Source organism: Cryptomeria japonica, chromosome 7 (assembly GCF_030272615.1).
Source record: "Cryptomeria japonica chromosome 7, Sugi_1.0, whole genome shotgun sequence".
NCBI classification, from domain to species: domain Eukaryota; kingdom Viridiplantae; phylum Streptophyta; class Pinopsida; order Cupressales; family Cupressaceae; genus Cryptomeria; species Cryptomeria japonica.
The window spans coordinates 698988427-699003465 of record NC_081411.1 but is presented as its reverse complement, the minus strand read 5'-3'; the positions used below and the strand labels follow the sequence as shown (position 1 = coordinate 699003465).

General features: G+C 39.6%; 1 protein-coding gene across 2 annotated transcripts in view; it reads right to left on the bottom strand.

The window, feature by feature from the left end:
• The window catches only part of LOC131033073 (nuclear intron maturase 4, mitochondrial), a 39665-nt gene extending 25201 nt beyond the window's left edge, over nucleotides 1–14464 (bottom strand). The window contains exons 1-2 of one of the 2 annotated variants that reach the window (XM_057964213.2): nucleotides 14208–14315; nucleotides 14094–14137 (exon numbers count right to left, since the gene is read on the bottom strand). Coding sequence is in view for 1 of the 2 variants with exons in the window: in XM_057964212.2 (XP_057820195.1) it covers nucleotides 14208–14304 (97 nt within the window). In the remaining variant the exon portion in view is untranslated. Of the gene's footprint in view, nucleotides 1–14093; nucleotides 14138–14207 lie in introns of both variants that reach the window. The other variant, XM_057964212.2, reaches the window with a different exon arrangement.
• Nucleotides 14465–15039: the final 575 nt, after the last annotated feature.

The window sequence follows — 15039 nt, the reverse complement described above, 5'->3', positions numbered from 1 at the left end:
TTGCCTTGCTTGATTCTGCCATCCTGGAAAAGCTTCTTGAAAAGGATGAAAAAACAAAATTCTCTAAGTATGACTTTCTTCACTTTATCTCCAACTCTTCTTTCTTGAAACTCGCACGTGAGAAATGAATTGTACCTTCATGCTTATATAGAGTTTCTCCAACGTGTTGCTAAGTTAGGAGGAATCAAATTTGGCAATTATATTAATTACATGTCATACTTTCCTCTCCAAGGTGCCATGCAAATGGGTTCTACCTTCATAGTTGAGTTCCAAAATGGAACTTTCTCTTAATGCATTAAGTTATGTGTCATGATTCGAAATATTCCTTGCCAACTCACTAACTTTCCACTTTTGAATTTTGGAGGGAAATTTGTAGGATTCTCTCAAGATTCACCTTATTCCCCACTTGGCTCGACTCTCCTTGCTCTGTAGGGAATTTCCAGGCTTTACCACCATCTCCTATTTTTTAGGAACTTTCCTAAAATTTAGGTCTCGGGTCCCAATAGAGAGAGAATTCTCTCACGAGTCCAAATCTGCAAAAAAATTCAGATTCTAATGAGATTTGGTGTCTAAAAATAGATTTTTCAAAAATTTTAGCAAGGGAATTTCCTGCTTTTCATTCCATTCCTGACCCTCGATTTCCCCTTTTGCCTTGGAAAAATTTTAAATCTTGGGCATGGAATTCACTAAGTGGTGGACTCTTTGTTAACTTCATTTTGGCGCCCCCTCCTGGTGTTTGGGTGCTATTTCAACCATGCCTTGGAATTCACAACTTTTGATTTTTTTTCATGCCTTTGCTAATTTGGCGCCTTTCCTTGTATTTGGGTGCTATTCTTCACTAGGCGTGGAGTTTTGTATTCTCTTCATTCTCCTTGATGACCTTGATTTAGTGCCTAGGTCCTTCCTTGAGCGCATTTCCATGCTGAGGGAGGAAATTTGATGTTTTTTTTAATTTTCCATGACAAGGTGGTTTTGGCACCCTATATCTTCCTTGGGCGGAATTCTCACCTTGAGGAGGAATTTCATACTTTTAGCATTTTCCTCAACTCATCCCTTTTAGCACCTTCTTTATTGACTTGGGTGCATTCTTCACTCGGACAAAGATTTTTAACTTTTTAACTTTCCATGGGGCATTCATTTTAGCGCCCATCCTCAGGCTAGGGCGTTGAATCCATAGGATGAAGGAATTTTGCTATCCTTTCATTTTCCTTCATCTCCTATGTTTGGCGCCTTACTCATGCCTTAGGCGCTATTTTGTTGGGTGGGGGGGGGTGGGGGGAATTTGATGTTTTGCTTATTTTCCATGGACCCCTGGTTTTGGTGCCCAACCTCTTCTCCTAGGCAAAATTTTCATTAGGTCATGGAATTTGGAATTATGGAGTTTTCCATTCTAGCGCCCTACCTGACCTCTAGGCACCATTTTCACTTGGAGAAGGATTTTTGACTTTTCCATCTTTCCCTGGCTCATTGATTTTAGCGACACTTGATTGGGGCGCCATTTTCATTGCATGGTGGAATTTGATCTTTTGTCCATTTCCAGACAGCCAATTTTGGATGCCTTGAGATTTAGGATTCAAAATGCCACTTTAGGAATCAAGGTGAATTTTCCGGACTTAGATGATCTTCAAGCTTTCTATTTCTGGACCGATTCCCATACTTAGCCATTTTCGATCCACTTTGATGCTTTTTTGGTTTCCGGATTTGGACAGATCTTCGGGAATGTTCAAACTTCAGTGTCTGCCTGAATGGTCCTGCTACAGATAAACTTTCCAAAAATAGAAACTTTTCAAAATGTTAGAGTTAGAGCCCAATAAATAGAAACTTACTAAAAATAGAAATTACTAATAATAGAAATTACTAAAAATAGTAATTTTGAAATTTGGCAAAATGAAGACATTCCGGGAGGCAATAAAATCCCTAAAAAATAGGAACTTTCTAAAAATAGAAAGTTGCTCAAAATTCGCTCAAATTTCATGTGTCGGATCCTTAGGGGGTCCTGACTTCAATACAACATTCAGTTTTTGAAAACCCTAAAAGGAAACCCCTAAAATCTAGGACTAAAGGTAGTGTTGACGTGTATTTTGTACACTATCATACACAGAATAAAATACCCAAAGGCATCTTATCCTCTCTTGAATAAAGTCGCTAACTGCTGAAGATTTCGCAAGAAGGATCAGTTAGGATGACTCCAATGTTCTTGTAAGTAGGGTCTCTACGTGTGGATAAGCACCAGTGGTCGTTGTGATTTGCTGTGTCCTCAAGGGGCCTTACGTTGCCGAAGATTTTGATGAACTAAACAAACTTCAAAAAATAACAAAAGGATAGGGTTTTGCAAGAGGTCTAATTTAGTCTAACCCTAAGAATGACTTCATGTGGACAAGGCTTGGCAAGATTCAACCAACTTCAATTTTGCCATAAAATAACAACTCAATTGAAATTGATGCGATCTTCTAAGGTAACAAATGGTTCTTCAACACATCAAAGATCAAAGACACTACCACGAAGGTACATATCCAAGATACAATAACGATTGAAGGTTAAGTGATTCGAGTATTCTCCAGTCGACCACGCAAGGCGTTCCTACAATCAGCAAGAAGCTAGTGGTTTGGAAAGCGAATCCTACCAAAGATCAAGTCCAACACTTGGTCCTTCGAATTAACACACTACTTTGATCGAGAAATGATTCAAGAAAATTAAACAACCATGAAGATAACCAAGAGAATTGCAACAAAACACCATAACTTCAATATTTCATTGATTCCAAAGTCATCATGTACAACAATTGTTTGAATTCTTTCTTCAAAACTCAATCTTGCTACAAAAGTAAATTGCTTCTAAACTCTAATCTCTCTAATACACAAAATAATCTAATCTTCTTCTCACATCTAACCTATGAAAATGAAATGAAATGAGGGTATAAATAGCATCCTCAATTACAATGAATGGTCCAGATCAAAAGCAGATCAACGGTCAAGATCATGACACCTAAACCCTAATTAGGGTTTGTTACAAAAGTTCCCCTTTTATTGCACAACATTAAATGCATAGCCAATTATAAATTTGGCACGAAAATCTAGGAGACATAGACCAATGACAATTAAGGTGCCATGTCATCTATAACAACCTCTCATCTAGAATCTTATTCCCTTTCCAATGCTCCTTTTTAGCATATGCAATGAATCTTGATACGATTCCCTCGATCTCAGCAATTGGAATCTCAAGAAGATTCTTCATTCTTTCTTCCAAGTGGATGACCTGATCAAATGCATCTAGAAGAGCTGCGTCCCATGTAAGTTCAAGTTCCTTAGTCTTTTCAATCAGGAGCATGGTAGCAAACATCTGGCCCTGTTGCTCATCTGTGATATTGACGTCCTTGCAAAAGATGACCTTAATCCTATCTTCCAATTCCTGCAAATCCACATCTGTCTCAACTTCGATCCTCCTACCAAGAATGGTACGAAGTACCTCAAATACTTTGTCCTGGATCGGGTTGATCACCTCCTCAACATGACTGCATCTAGTACTGATGTCCTCGAAGAGAACTTCCTTCATCTGGAGTAAGGTTGACCACTGAAGTAAACTGTGAGGTCCTCCATCCATAATCTTTTCCTGCGCTAAGACCTTCCTCGATGTTTGTCTAATTACTTTCAAGACAGGAATGATAACATCCTTGGTATGAGCAAAAGCGGCTACCGTTATCATCAAGTTATGGATGATCTCAAGAACCTGAATAGCCCTATGAATAGTCTTCATCATCCTTGTTGCAAATTCTACGGCAACTGTATGAGATTTGTCCATCCAAGTACTCATACGCTAGACTATACTCCTGAATCTCTCTGCCTCACCAATTGATTGAAGGGGAAGTGCCTGTATGGGTGATCTTGCTGGATCCTGACGTCCTAAAGGCTGATTGAGATGGCTGAAATATGTTCTCCATGCACCGACCTCCCTCTCAAGCTTTCTACTCTTCTCCATTTCTTCTCTAAGCTTGTCCTTCAATGCCTCAAAGGAATCTGTGGCATCATCTAGTGTCTTCTCAGCTGTGGATGGACCTAGCTCAAATGTCTCTATATCATATTCCTCTGCTAGGATCTCACCTTCATACTTGTCTACTGCCGGTGTAGCTATCTGTAATTTTCTGGATCCAGTCTCATCTCTAATCATCTTGGACATTTTGGTAGCCTTTCTCTTCTCTGTCACTTCCTGGGAATGTCCAACAAGGCTCTCTAAATCAATCACATTGTCTTCGTCCTCGATTACAATCACCTTTGTTAATCTTTCCTTCAACCAATCTGGGATGGCTGATCTTGCCTCTCTAACCTGTATCTCCTTATGCAATATTTCTTCTTCTCTGTGAGGAGATGTTACCTCGTCATTGTTCTTGTCTTCATGTATCTCATAATCTTGGAGAGATCCACTTGGTGACCCTTGAGGTACCTATCATTCTTTATCATTCTGAACCATCGACTCCATAGACTCTTCCACTTCAAGTGTCCTTTTCTCTTGTCGAGAAGATGTACCGGATGAACGATCTCGGCTGGCCTCTTGTTTCTTCTTGGACGATTCTCTCTTTCCAGGTCTCTCTTTCCTCTTCGAGCCTCTTGGATGGAGATCGCCTTCACTTGCACTTCGAAGGTTGCCTTCATTTGCATTTCTGGGATTAGGATTACCTTCGCTTACACTAGCTCCACCTTCGGCTAGCCTCTCTTCCAAAGTGAAAGTCATAGCTATGCCTTGCTCTCTCAACTTCTGATGCTGCACATCAACCCATCTGCGAGTACAAGACAAGACTGGAGCCATCAAAGCATCGAGATCCACGACCTCGGGCTCATTCCAATCTAACCTTATTGATTTGCTTTCTCGATCATAGGATGACTGGAGATGTCTGCCACTGTCCTGTGCTTGGTCGGCCACTCTGTAAATCTTGCATTTCCTGATGAAATCCAAAGGCAACCTAGAATGCATCTTTCTTTTCACTTCAAGATCGTCTAAGAGATTCATCATAAAATCTTCTATCTGAAACTCATGCTTAAACTTCCTACCAACTGTCTCCTCTATATATCCATGTGGATCAAAGTTCTCCCTCGAGGCAAGGAATGAAAAAGAATACAAAGCTAACTCCTTCTCTCCGTCATCCATGGCTAAAGCATTAGGACATACCTCAACTGAATTGCCCAATATGATAGGTACCGGGACTCCATTTCCATGTCTGTGTCTGAATGCCTTCGCCTAAGCTGCCAACTGTCTTGTTACCTCAAGTAACACAATTCTGTCTGTCGGATATCTTGGCAACATGTATGGAGGTGAAGGACATCCATGAACTCTGATATAAGTAAACTTCGGAAATTGGATAAACCAAGCACCGTACCTCTTTACTAGTTCCTGTGCATCCTGAGACAATCTGTTGTGAATCCCGCCTTGCAACGTCCTTGTGATGTTCATAGTGAAGGTATCATTAACTAACTTGTAGTTGCTTCCTGGCGGATGATGCAAGTGAACATAGGAATCACAAACTCTGACCTCGCCGGGTCCTCTTCCAATCACTCCTCTGTGAGGTAGTCTTGCGTACTCGAAGCTCCTGATCAAGGCATAGATGACGTATGAACTCATGTGGAAGGACTTGGTAGCTTTGAGTCTCCTCAACTGTACGTCCAAGCAATGGCTAATCATTCTAGCCCAATGAATTGTTCCTTTTCCCTGAACTATCACCTGGATGAAGTAGAACATCCATTTTTCAAAATAAAAAGCTTGAGGTGCACCTGTGACTCGGTTGAGCATTGTAATCAAATCTCTGTACTCCTCCTGGAAATCAATCCTGTGTGGTGTGTTCGGTACCTTACTCAGGCGGGGACGACTCTTGAGTAACCAGTTCTTGTTAATGATGCTTAGGCAAGCATCTGGATCATCTTCGTACATGGACCTGGCTCCTTCTATGCTCTTGTAGATCATATCTCTGTGCTCTGGAAGATGGAAAGCCTCACTTAAAGCTTCCTCTGAAAGATACGCCAAAGTGTTTCCTTCCTTGGACACGATCGTTCTGGATTGAGGATCATAATGACGAGCACACTCGATCATCAACTCATGACACTGTACTGCTAGAGGGAAGCCGGCCGCCTTAATGATGCCACTTTCAATTATCCTCCGGGCGACAGGTGATGGCTTGCCAATGTAAGGGGCCTCTCGAAATTTCTTTGTACTGAAGTTGCCCAAGTTGGTATCTCCAATGTTGCTCCATTTAGACATGATCTTGGTCTCCACCTCTTCGGTCTTTTGATCTTCCTTCATGAGAGCAGGACGACTGGTGGATGCTCCCGCCTTCGGGGTCGCCATACCTACACAACATTTCATAATAAGTAACTAGATATTGCAATGCATAACATAGATTAGATTAAAGATTAATTTTAGGAAACTTCATGATAAGTCTTTGAGTTATCATTTCCTAAAAACGATTGAGCAACTGGAATTGAAAATTTCAAAATTCAAAATTTAAGCTATGACGATCAACGTTCAAAATCAAAACAATAAATCAATATCGCCATACCTTTCTTGAGGGCTAACACTAAAATGCAAAATGAAGAAAATCGCCTAGGCAAAAATCGAAATTAGATGGCCTCAACGTGATCTCCTTCAAATGAACGTCCTCTTTATCAATTCGCCACCCTTGGGGATGTCTTTGACGTGATCTTCAATGTCCTTCGCCTTAATTCAAACTTCAAGTTCGCACTCCTTAGATGATGTTTACGCCTTCCTTTGATGAAATTCGCACCTTGAACACCACTCGCACCTCCTTTGTCTTCCTCAAATCGCATATGAAATGATAAAATGATAATGTGAAAATGAAATCTTTCACCTCCCTTTTATAAGCGCTCTCCTCTCACAATTACCTTAGGCCGACTTTGTAAAAATAAGGTAATTAAAACGATTTTTAAATAAATAATAAAGGCCGACCTTTCATAAAATAAACCCAAGCGCTTCATTTGATTAAATTAATAATTAATAATTAATTATAAATACCTTTGTTTTTTAAATTAACAAATTCGATTTTTTTTTTTACAAGGCACAAATAATTAATTAATATCTTGCGCAAATTTTAAATGCTAATTTAATTGAATTTTTAAATTTATCGAATTTAGCATTTAAAATAAATTCAAAAAAAATGTTTGCTTTGGCGCCAAAATTTGAAGATGAAAAATACAAACTTCATCGCCCTGGTCCCTGACTGAGGGACAGGAGCGATCTATCAACTTGGTCTTGATTCTTCCTTTTTGACGTTCAAAGTCTCCATCCTTACATTGAAACTGGCGTTTTTGCTATGAATTTCGAACTTGGGTGACTCGACTTTGCAAATGAGTGCCTCTTGAGGTGATATCGCTCTGGTCCCTGACTGAGGGACAGGAGCGATCCCTATGTTCTTACTTGAAATTCTTCGTTCTTGATTTTAACTCCTCGTTCATTGCCTTCCAAACGACATTTTAAACCCTTTGTAACTTTGCTTTGACATGATCTTCGAAGGATAACAAGTATTTTAGCAAATATCGCCCTGGTCCCTTGGTGAGGGACAAGAGCGATCCTGGTGTTTTCTCCTTGACCTTTGTAACTTCAAACTTCAATCTTCATTGTGAGGGATAAACAATGTTATTCTTTCATTCTACTCTCATTTCACTTGGCTTCTACAAGGCATATTCGTTATTTGGAAGATTATCGCCCTGGTCCCTTGATGAGGGACAAGAGCGATCTTAGTGCTCTAGCCAACATTCTTCGTACTTAACCTTTAACTTCTCGTTCATTGCCTTCCAAACGACGATCTTGATCTTGTGCGACCTTGTTTTGACATGCCTTTGAAGGAAAATGAAGGATCTTGTGAGAATCGCCCTGGTCCTTGCCTGAAGGACAGGAGCGATATAGTTTCCTTGGCTCAATTGATAATCTTTCGACGTTTGAAACCTTTGTATATCATCCTCTTAAGACACCTTAGACCTTTTACCACCTCGCACAACCTTGACTTAACGTGATTTTTGAGAGATTTGGCCAATATGATAAATATCGCTCTGGTCCCTGACTGAGGGACAGGAGCGAACTTTAAGGTTTTGAGCTCATGCTTTGCGTCCATCAACTTGCAATTACTTTCATCGTGTAGAATGAAGTCCTTTTGATTCCCTTGGACACCTGATACTTGTTAATCCTTCAAAATCTAAGCCCTCATGAAAATTTCGCTCTGGTCCCTGCCTGAGGGACAGGAGCGAACTAGGGTATTTGGTGCAAATCTTTCAATGTTGGCGACCTTTGATACTTCGTTCTTCATTGAGATGCCTTAAAACGTCCTCACCACCTTGTACTTCGTCCTGGAGTGTCTTGAACTTGGGATGAAAGCAAGATAACTAAGATATCACCCTGGTCCCTAACTGAGGGACAGGACGATCTTGCTCTTGTAGGCTTCATCTCACTTTGCTAACTTCAAAAATTATCTTCAATGGTCTTGTAGTGCTCCGTTTCACTCATCCATGCCTTGGAATTTACTCTTACTTGGCGAGAAATTCGTCTAAGGCAAAGATCGCTCTGGTCCCTGACTAAGGGACAGGAGCGAACTTGGGCATCTGGGTCCCTTGTTGATGTTTCGTAATCTTCAATTTGTCTTCAACGGGTTCAATTCATTTCCTTTCTTGCCTTCAAACATAAAACTTGCTTGATCTTTGCCTAAGACATGCCTTATGAAGAATTTCGCTCTGGTCCCTGGGAGAGGGACACGAGCTACAATGGATTTCGCCCTGGTCCCTGACTGAGGGACAGGAGCGATTTTGCATATTTGGTCCACTTTTCTTCATGTTTGTGCCTTCAAATTATATTCAACTGGTAAAATGCATCTCCTTGGACCTCTTTAAATCATCAAGTTGTTAAAATCCTGCAAGGACACAGCAATGTCTGATTTTAAGCTCCAATCCTTCACTGAGGGACAGGAGCGATTTTGCTTCCTGAGGCATTTCTGTGTTCGTGAAATTCTTCAATTTATATTCAACGGAAAGATCACACCTTTCTTTACTACTTCCATTCGAAAAATCATCTTGATCCTACAGAGATAGTAAGATTTTTGAAAACGAGCTCCGGTCCTTCACTGAGGGACAGGAGCGATTTTGCTCCTACAGGCCAAAATATCATGATTTCACAAGTTTAATCACTTCACAAGGCAAAAACAAATCATTCCCCATGCCCAGGATCAAATATCAAAAAACTCAAAATTTAGGTCAAAATTACTCAATTGAATAAAATTCACATTTTCATCATCAACACTTAGACAAATTAAGACTCTGCACTCAAAATTCCAATTGAAAATAGACCATTCTGGCGAATTCATTCCATTCAAAATTGCATCCTACAAAAGGAAGCTTAAAAAGCTCTCAAGACTGACTGGACTCTGGCCTGAAAAGACAGTAACGGAAACCCTAAGGCTTGACCCTAAATCCAGACAACTGACAAACTACCAAAACCCTAAAAAGCAAAGCGAAAGGCGAGCAAAAACGAGCAAAAAGAGGGGGTCCCCATTTCAAATGGGGCGATGTGTGAAATGGTCACAATAGGTAGAAACCCTAAAACTGACAAATTCATTCAAATGAAAAGAAAACTTGATCAATTTTAACCCCCAAACACTTGCAAAGCAAAGAGACTAGAGAGACCACCACTAAAAGACCCCAAAAACCGAAATCAAAAGATAGAGAAGGCCTAAAAAGTAGGGGATCTCCATCTGGGATGGGGTGATGTGTGATTAGGTCACAACAATGTCGTTTGATTCAATCTGTGGCCTTCCCTCTCTTATGCTGCCTCATGCTCCCTAAAATATTTCATCACCGTCTCATTTGGTATAGGTTTACCCTCTTTTCCAGGGCATTTTTTGATGCCTCTTCCTGGTATTCCACACAAATGGCCTGCCACCCGAAAATATGAACTATTATGTTCAACACCACATCCTTGGCATCTCCAACGAAATCCCCCACCTCCTGGAAGCAGTCTTATGATGTCAACATACTTCCATAGGGGAGAATTTGGATCATTTCTTTGTTTTGAGATTGATTGTTCATTTGTGCCAATGGAGGAAGAGATAGATGCCATTCTAGTTCCTATGGCAAGAAATAATATGAACAAATTCAAAAAAAACACAAAATAATGAAAAACAATTAATGTTTCATGTTTGACAATTTGTGAAACAAAAATAGTTCAAAAAAATGTTTAAAAACCTACCTCTTTCAGCCAATGTGAGCTTGCAAATGTGTGGAAATGATGCTGCGACACTTGTTGAAGCTTCAAAAATCGGTCTTCAACTCCTCCTATTTGATTTTGGAAGCCAAACTTTGTTCACCCTTTCATCAACCTGCTAGCAAAAAACTTTTGTTTGCAACACAAATGAGGAGAAATGAGCCAAGTTTATGTTTTAAAACTCACTTTTAGGTTTTTATTTTCATTTTTTAAGTGGTGGAATTAAAAAAAAAATTAAATTTTGCAAATAAAATGGCATTTTTTGGCCGCCAGCCGCCCGGGTTCAACCTGGATCCGCCCACGTCCGCCCTGGCACAAACCATGCCTGTGGAGCACGGTCCCTGTCCAGACCACAAGCGGACTGGACCAGGACCAGGGGGCAAGGAGGGCAAACCCGGTAACTTAGATTAAGAACACAGGGAATCATTTTGAAATATTATCATCTGCCTTGTCTGAATTTGCAAAGAAAGTGGCTGACAACCATCCAAATGTAATGCTGGCTTTAATAAGGGGCAGAACTATGCATGGTGAGCAACAGAGATAATAATGACAGTTAGTGACAAATTTACTGCAAAATGACATAGCTGTGAGACTAGATTTGAGGACATCTTCTCCCTCTTAGTAGCATGATATCTTTATCCCACATTACCAGTTACAACCATATGTTCAGATTCTGGGCCAGGTCTGGCCTGGGTATGCTCAGAACATGTCACAGGCCCAGGTATGTCCCGTGCATACCCAGGGCAAACCCAGCATCATAAAAGAATGACTTAAAGAAAAGTGATTTTTTAAACCACAGCCATCTATTTAAAATTTAAACAAAACTCCTCTTCCTGAAGCAAAATAGATTTATTTGAAGGAGCCATATGTTTCTGACATTTTGGCAGCAAAAGATTTTTACTTGGCCGCAAGCTAAGAATTCAAAGCACTTTACATGTGTGTTTAGTGGAGTTGACAGAGGTAATTAATATCACTGGAGGGAATGTTGTGTAGATGGCTGTGGTAAATTTTGGAGGACAAGAGTTTGCCCTGCAGAAATTCAAGCTTTACAAAACTCAATCAGTATGTACATTTCTCCCAAATTTTTATGTTGTTCTCTACAGATCAGGTTTTCATTATCAGTATTCAATGACAGAGATTCTTACAGGAAATGCTTATGTATATAAATATATATAAAAACCTGAATATATTGTATGGCCAAACGCAGTCATACCAATCCTGGGGTGGGGGTCGGGGGGAATACAGTAAACAGCCAAATTCAAATTTGAACTGGCAACATAGCCATTTTTCTCATATAACTCATAGACTTTGAGAAATATTGGAAAAAACAAAATATATTTGGAGTGGTCATTATTGTTTTGTTAAATTAAAGTTACATTAAGATGTCAGGGGATGATGTTTATCACAATTTAGTCTAGTAACATGAATTCAGTACTCCTAATTGTTTGATCTCTTCCTGTAGCTTCCATTTGAGGGAAGAATCAAAACTATAGATAGCTCTTTCTCATCTTTAGTTTAGCTTTGTCCAAATTGAGAGACAGAAAATGTTGCAACAGTGTATATCCGTGCAGGTTTCTAAATACACCTTGTCAGATTACCATGGTGTGTATGGCTCAAAGTTAAATGTGGTAAGTGAATGGCAGATAAAGCAGTAGTCGAGCTGCCTGAGAAGCATCTAAAATTTTGGAGGAAGAACGTGGTGTGGTCATTTCTCGGCAGAGCAACATACTGCATGATTGAAAGGCACAGAGGAAGGACTTGAGTAGCTCTGTGAATATGGGGAGGAGTTGAAACTGGAAAATGTGTATGATGATCCAGGGCATAAGAGATGTTGCTCAGCAATATCCTCAACCACTGCTGAGGCTCAAATGACTTTTAGAAAATTGTTGTCAAGATATCTCAAGCAATTCTAAATAAGATTGAATTCTAATCACCAGGAGATGAAGGAAGAGATAAATAAGCTAGCTATGAAAACAGATGGTAGAGTCACTATTAAAAATGATAGTAGAGCAGTATGTGGACATAGCAAGAATGCTACACATAAGGAGAGGAGTGGCATCACAACTGTGGAAGAAGCTAATGCAGAAAAACTTACTATATTTCAGGAGAAAGAGACACAAATACAGAGGAAAAAGCAATTGTAGCAAAACAGGATAGATGAATTTGTATTTTGGAATATAAGAAATTGAAATTCAAGAAGACTCTTTGATAAGTTTGCGTTGGCCTGGTGAAGGAGTTAATTAAACAGAGTAACTCAGTGTAATGTATAAAAGGCTGCAACAATATGGACCTGTGAGCAATCAACTAAGTGCTTTGCTAGTTTCCTTATAAAAACAACTGGTTCGAACCCCGATGGTACCATTCATTCATGTTTCGTCCCCATCCATTTATTATTATTAAGCTTCTGGGACTGACATACTTTTCTTTCTAGTGAGGTGAGTGGAGAAAGATCCGCGACTGGCCGAGGGCTATATCGTGCCTGGATGCGGGGTGGAAGCAACTGGAGAATAAGGAGCATTTTATGTTTCGTTATCGCATAGTTTGTGCTAACTAGAGGGATGTGGAATGTACCTGATTCCTCCTTCACTTACGTTTAGTCCTTGGATCACTGGGATCACCTGGCTTCTAGCAACTGGTCAGTACCCCCTACCGGATAATTTCTTTTCAGAATCAGGAGCCCCAGTGAGTACAAGTTAGCACTTGAGCCCTGGGCCTCAGCAGATCAAAATCAAAAGTTAATCAAATACCCAAATGAAGGTGGCAACAAGTGAAGTTTTCAAGTGGTTACAAAATACCATTAATGTAGGTTATTCAATTTTCTAGCTGTTTGCTGTTGGGTGGCTCTCTGGAAAAATAGACACCTATTATCTGGTTTTTGCCAGACAAATTGTTGGAAATTTGACGGTCATTGCAAGTAAATGTCGCCACTATAATTGTATGTTGCTTTCCCTTTGTACTCATACAGTAGTGCATTTTTGCTTACCTTGATGAATATTATAGATGAGATTATGGATTTCTGAATTCAGCTGGTTAACTCGGGGCTCAAACGTTTGCACCTGTTTTTAAGTATGTCCAAGTTTAAGTCCCTACCAACAGGTGGACTTTCTGATCACCATACATTACCACTCCCGGTGCATGCTAACCCAATAATAGATCGCCACACCCGGCGTATGTTAACCTTGACACTGTTCCCAGGACAAAAGCAGTTCCGTCCAACTGAGCAAGTTTCAATCACAGATGAGAGAAAGGGAATAACTGCTAGATATAACATTTCCAGTCTGTAAACGGTAAAGCTCAATTCTGTCAGCTATGAGTTCCCAGCAAGCGGGTTTTCCCTGTCCAAATGAGCATTACTGTCTCTAACATCGAAGGAAGCAACCTTAAACTTACATTTTTATAGTTTGTAAACATGGATCAGGCTCAAATTACCCCATAATCATTACACCGGAGACATATGTCACAATGGATTTTACCCCATAACCATCACAACACAGATAGACCCGTTGACAAGGGTCATTCTGGAATGTACCCAATAACTATCGCACCCTAGACTCGCTAGATGTCTACTACACTTATGAACCCCCCTTATAATTGAACCTGTGTCGCACTCTTACCAATATTCACCGCTACCGTTACACAGCCTCTTGGAACAGTAACCTTGCTGGTAAGTATGTTAGCTCTAATTCAGGTGTATATCTGGAAATAAAAGATACACATAGCATACTGGTGTTTAGTCTGTAAAAAATACTTTACAGTCTACTTCATCTTATTTCAGAGCAAGTTATTAAAATATTGTGAAAATATAGTATGAAGTCGCTTTCTGCAAAGCCGAAGGACAAGCAAATTACATTGTGCTTGAAGTGGGTTTGATGAAGTGATTGCAGAGTGGCGCCTGAACACACAACACATTTTAGATGGAAAAAGATGGGCATAAAAGAAGATGAAAGAAAATAAATCCTTACCAGGCTCGCTTAAAGACGGTACTACATGCTTCACTTCATGACGCTGGAGCAGGCGTTTCATGCCATAGCAGCATCTACTAACGTTCAGGGCGCCCATTGGTTTTTAATGGATAAATTAAGAAACAAGCTGATAGTCCTTGTGTTTAATCAAATGGATAGTTCCCTGGTTAGCAGAGCTGAAGTATTTCTATGTATTCATGTCAAAGCATTGGGCTAAAATCTTGATAGTGCATTTGAGGGTCTGTTTTCTACCATGTAAGATGTGAAATAAATAGATGGACAATTTTTTATTTTTTTTAAAAAGGAGTGAGGAAAGAACTTGTATTTTTGTAGTAAAGGAGTGGTTGAGATCATGTGGTGTTTCTTAGTTTATGAAGATATTTTTAATTGGTTTGAAAATAATTTGAAAGTGGGTAATCTGAACGAACTATTTGAGGAGGCAAAGCTTCACAAAACAACAAGCTTCCCGGTCAAAAGTTTCGTAGTAGAAGAGCTCACATCAAAAGAAATTTGAAAATGTATTAATTTGGTATCTCTTGGTTCCTTAAACTGCTTGAAACTGCTTGGTCTGTGGATGTCATTAAAATTCTGTCATTCATTCATTTATTAATTTTAATGTGAAAATTGCTTACCCATCCATTTCCATCCCCTTTTTCTTTGGGCCTATAATACAAATGGTCTGTTTTTAAGTTAAGAGTGGGCGCACAACCCTATCTTTATATATTACAATTAACAATGTTTTTTAGGGCTTGGTTCTAGCCTTTAGTCATGTTTTTATCTTAAGTCAAATTTTCATAATCTAAAATGCTCTCACTTCTTCACTTACAAAAAT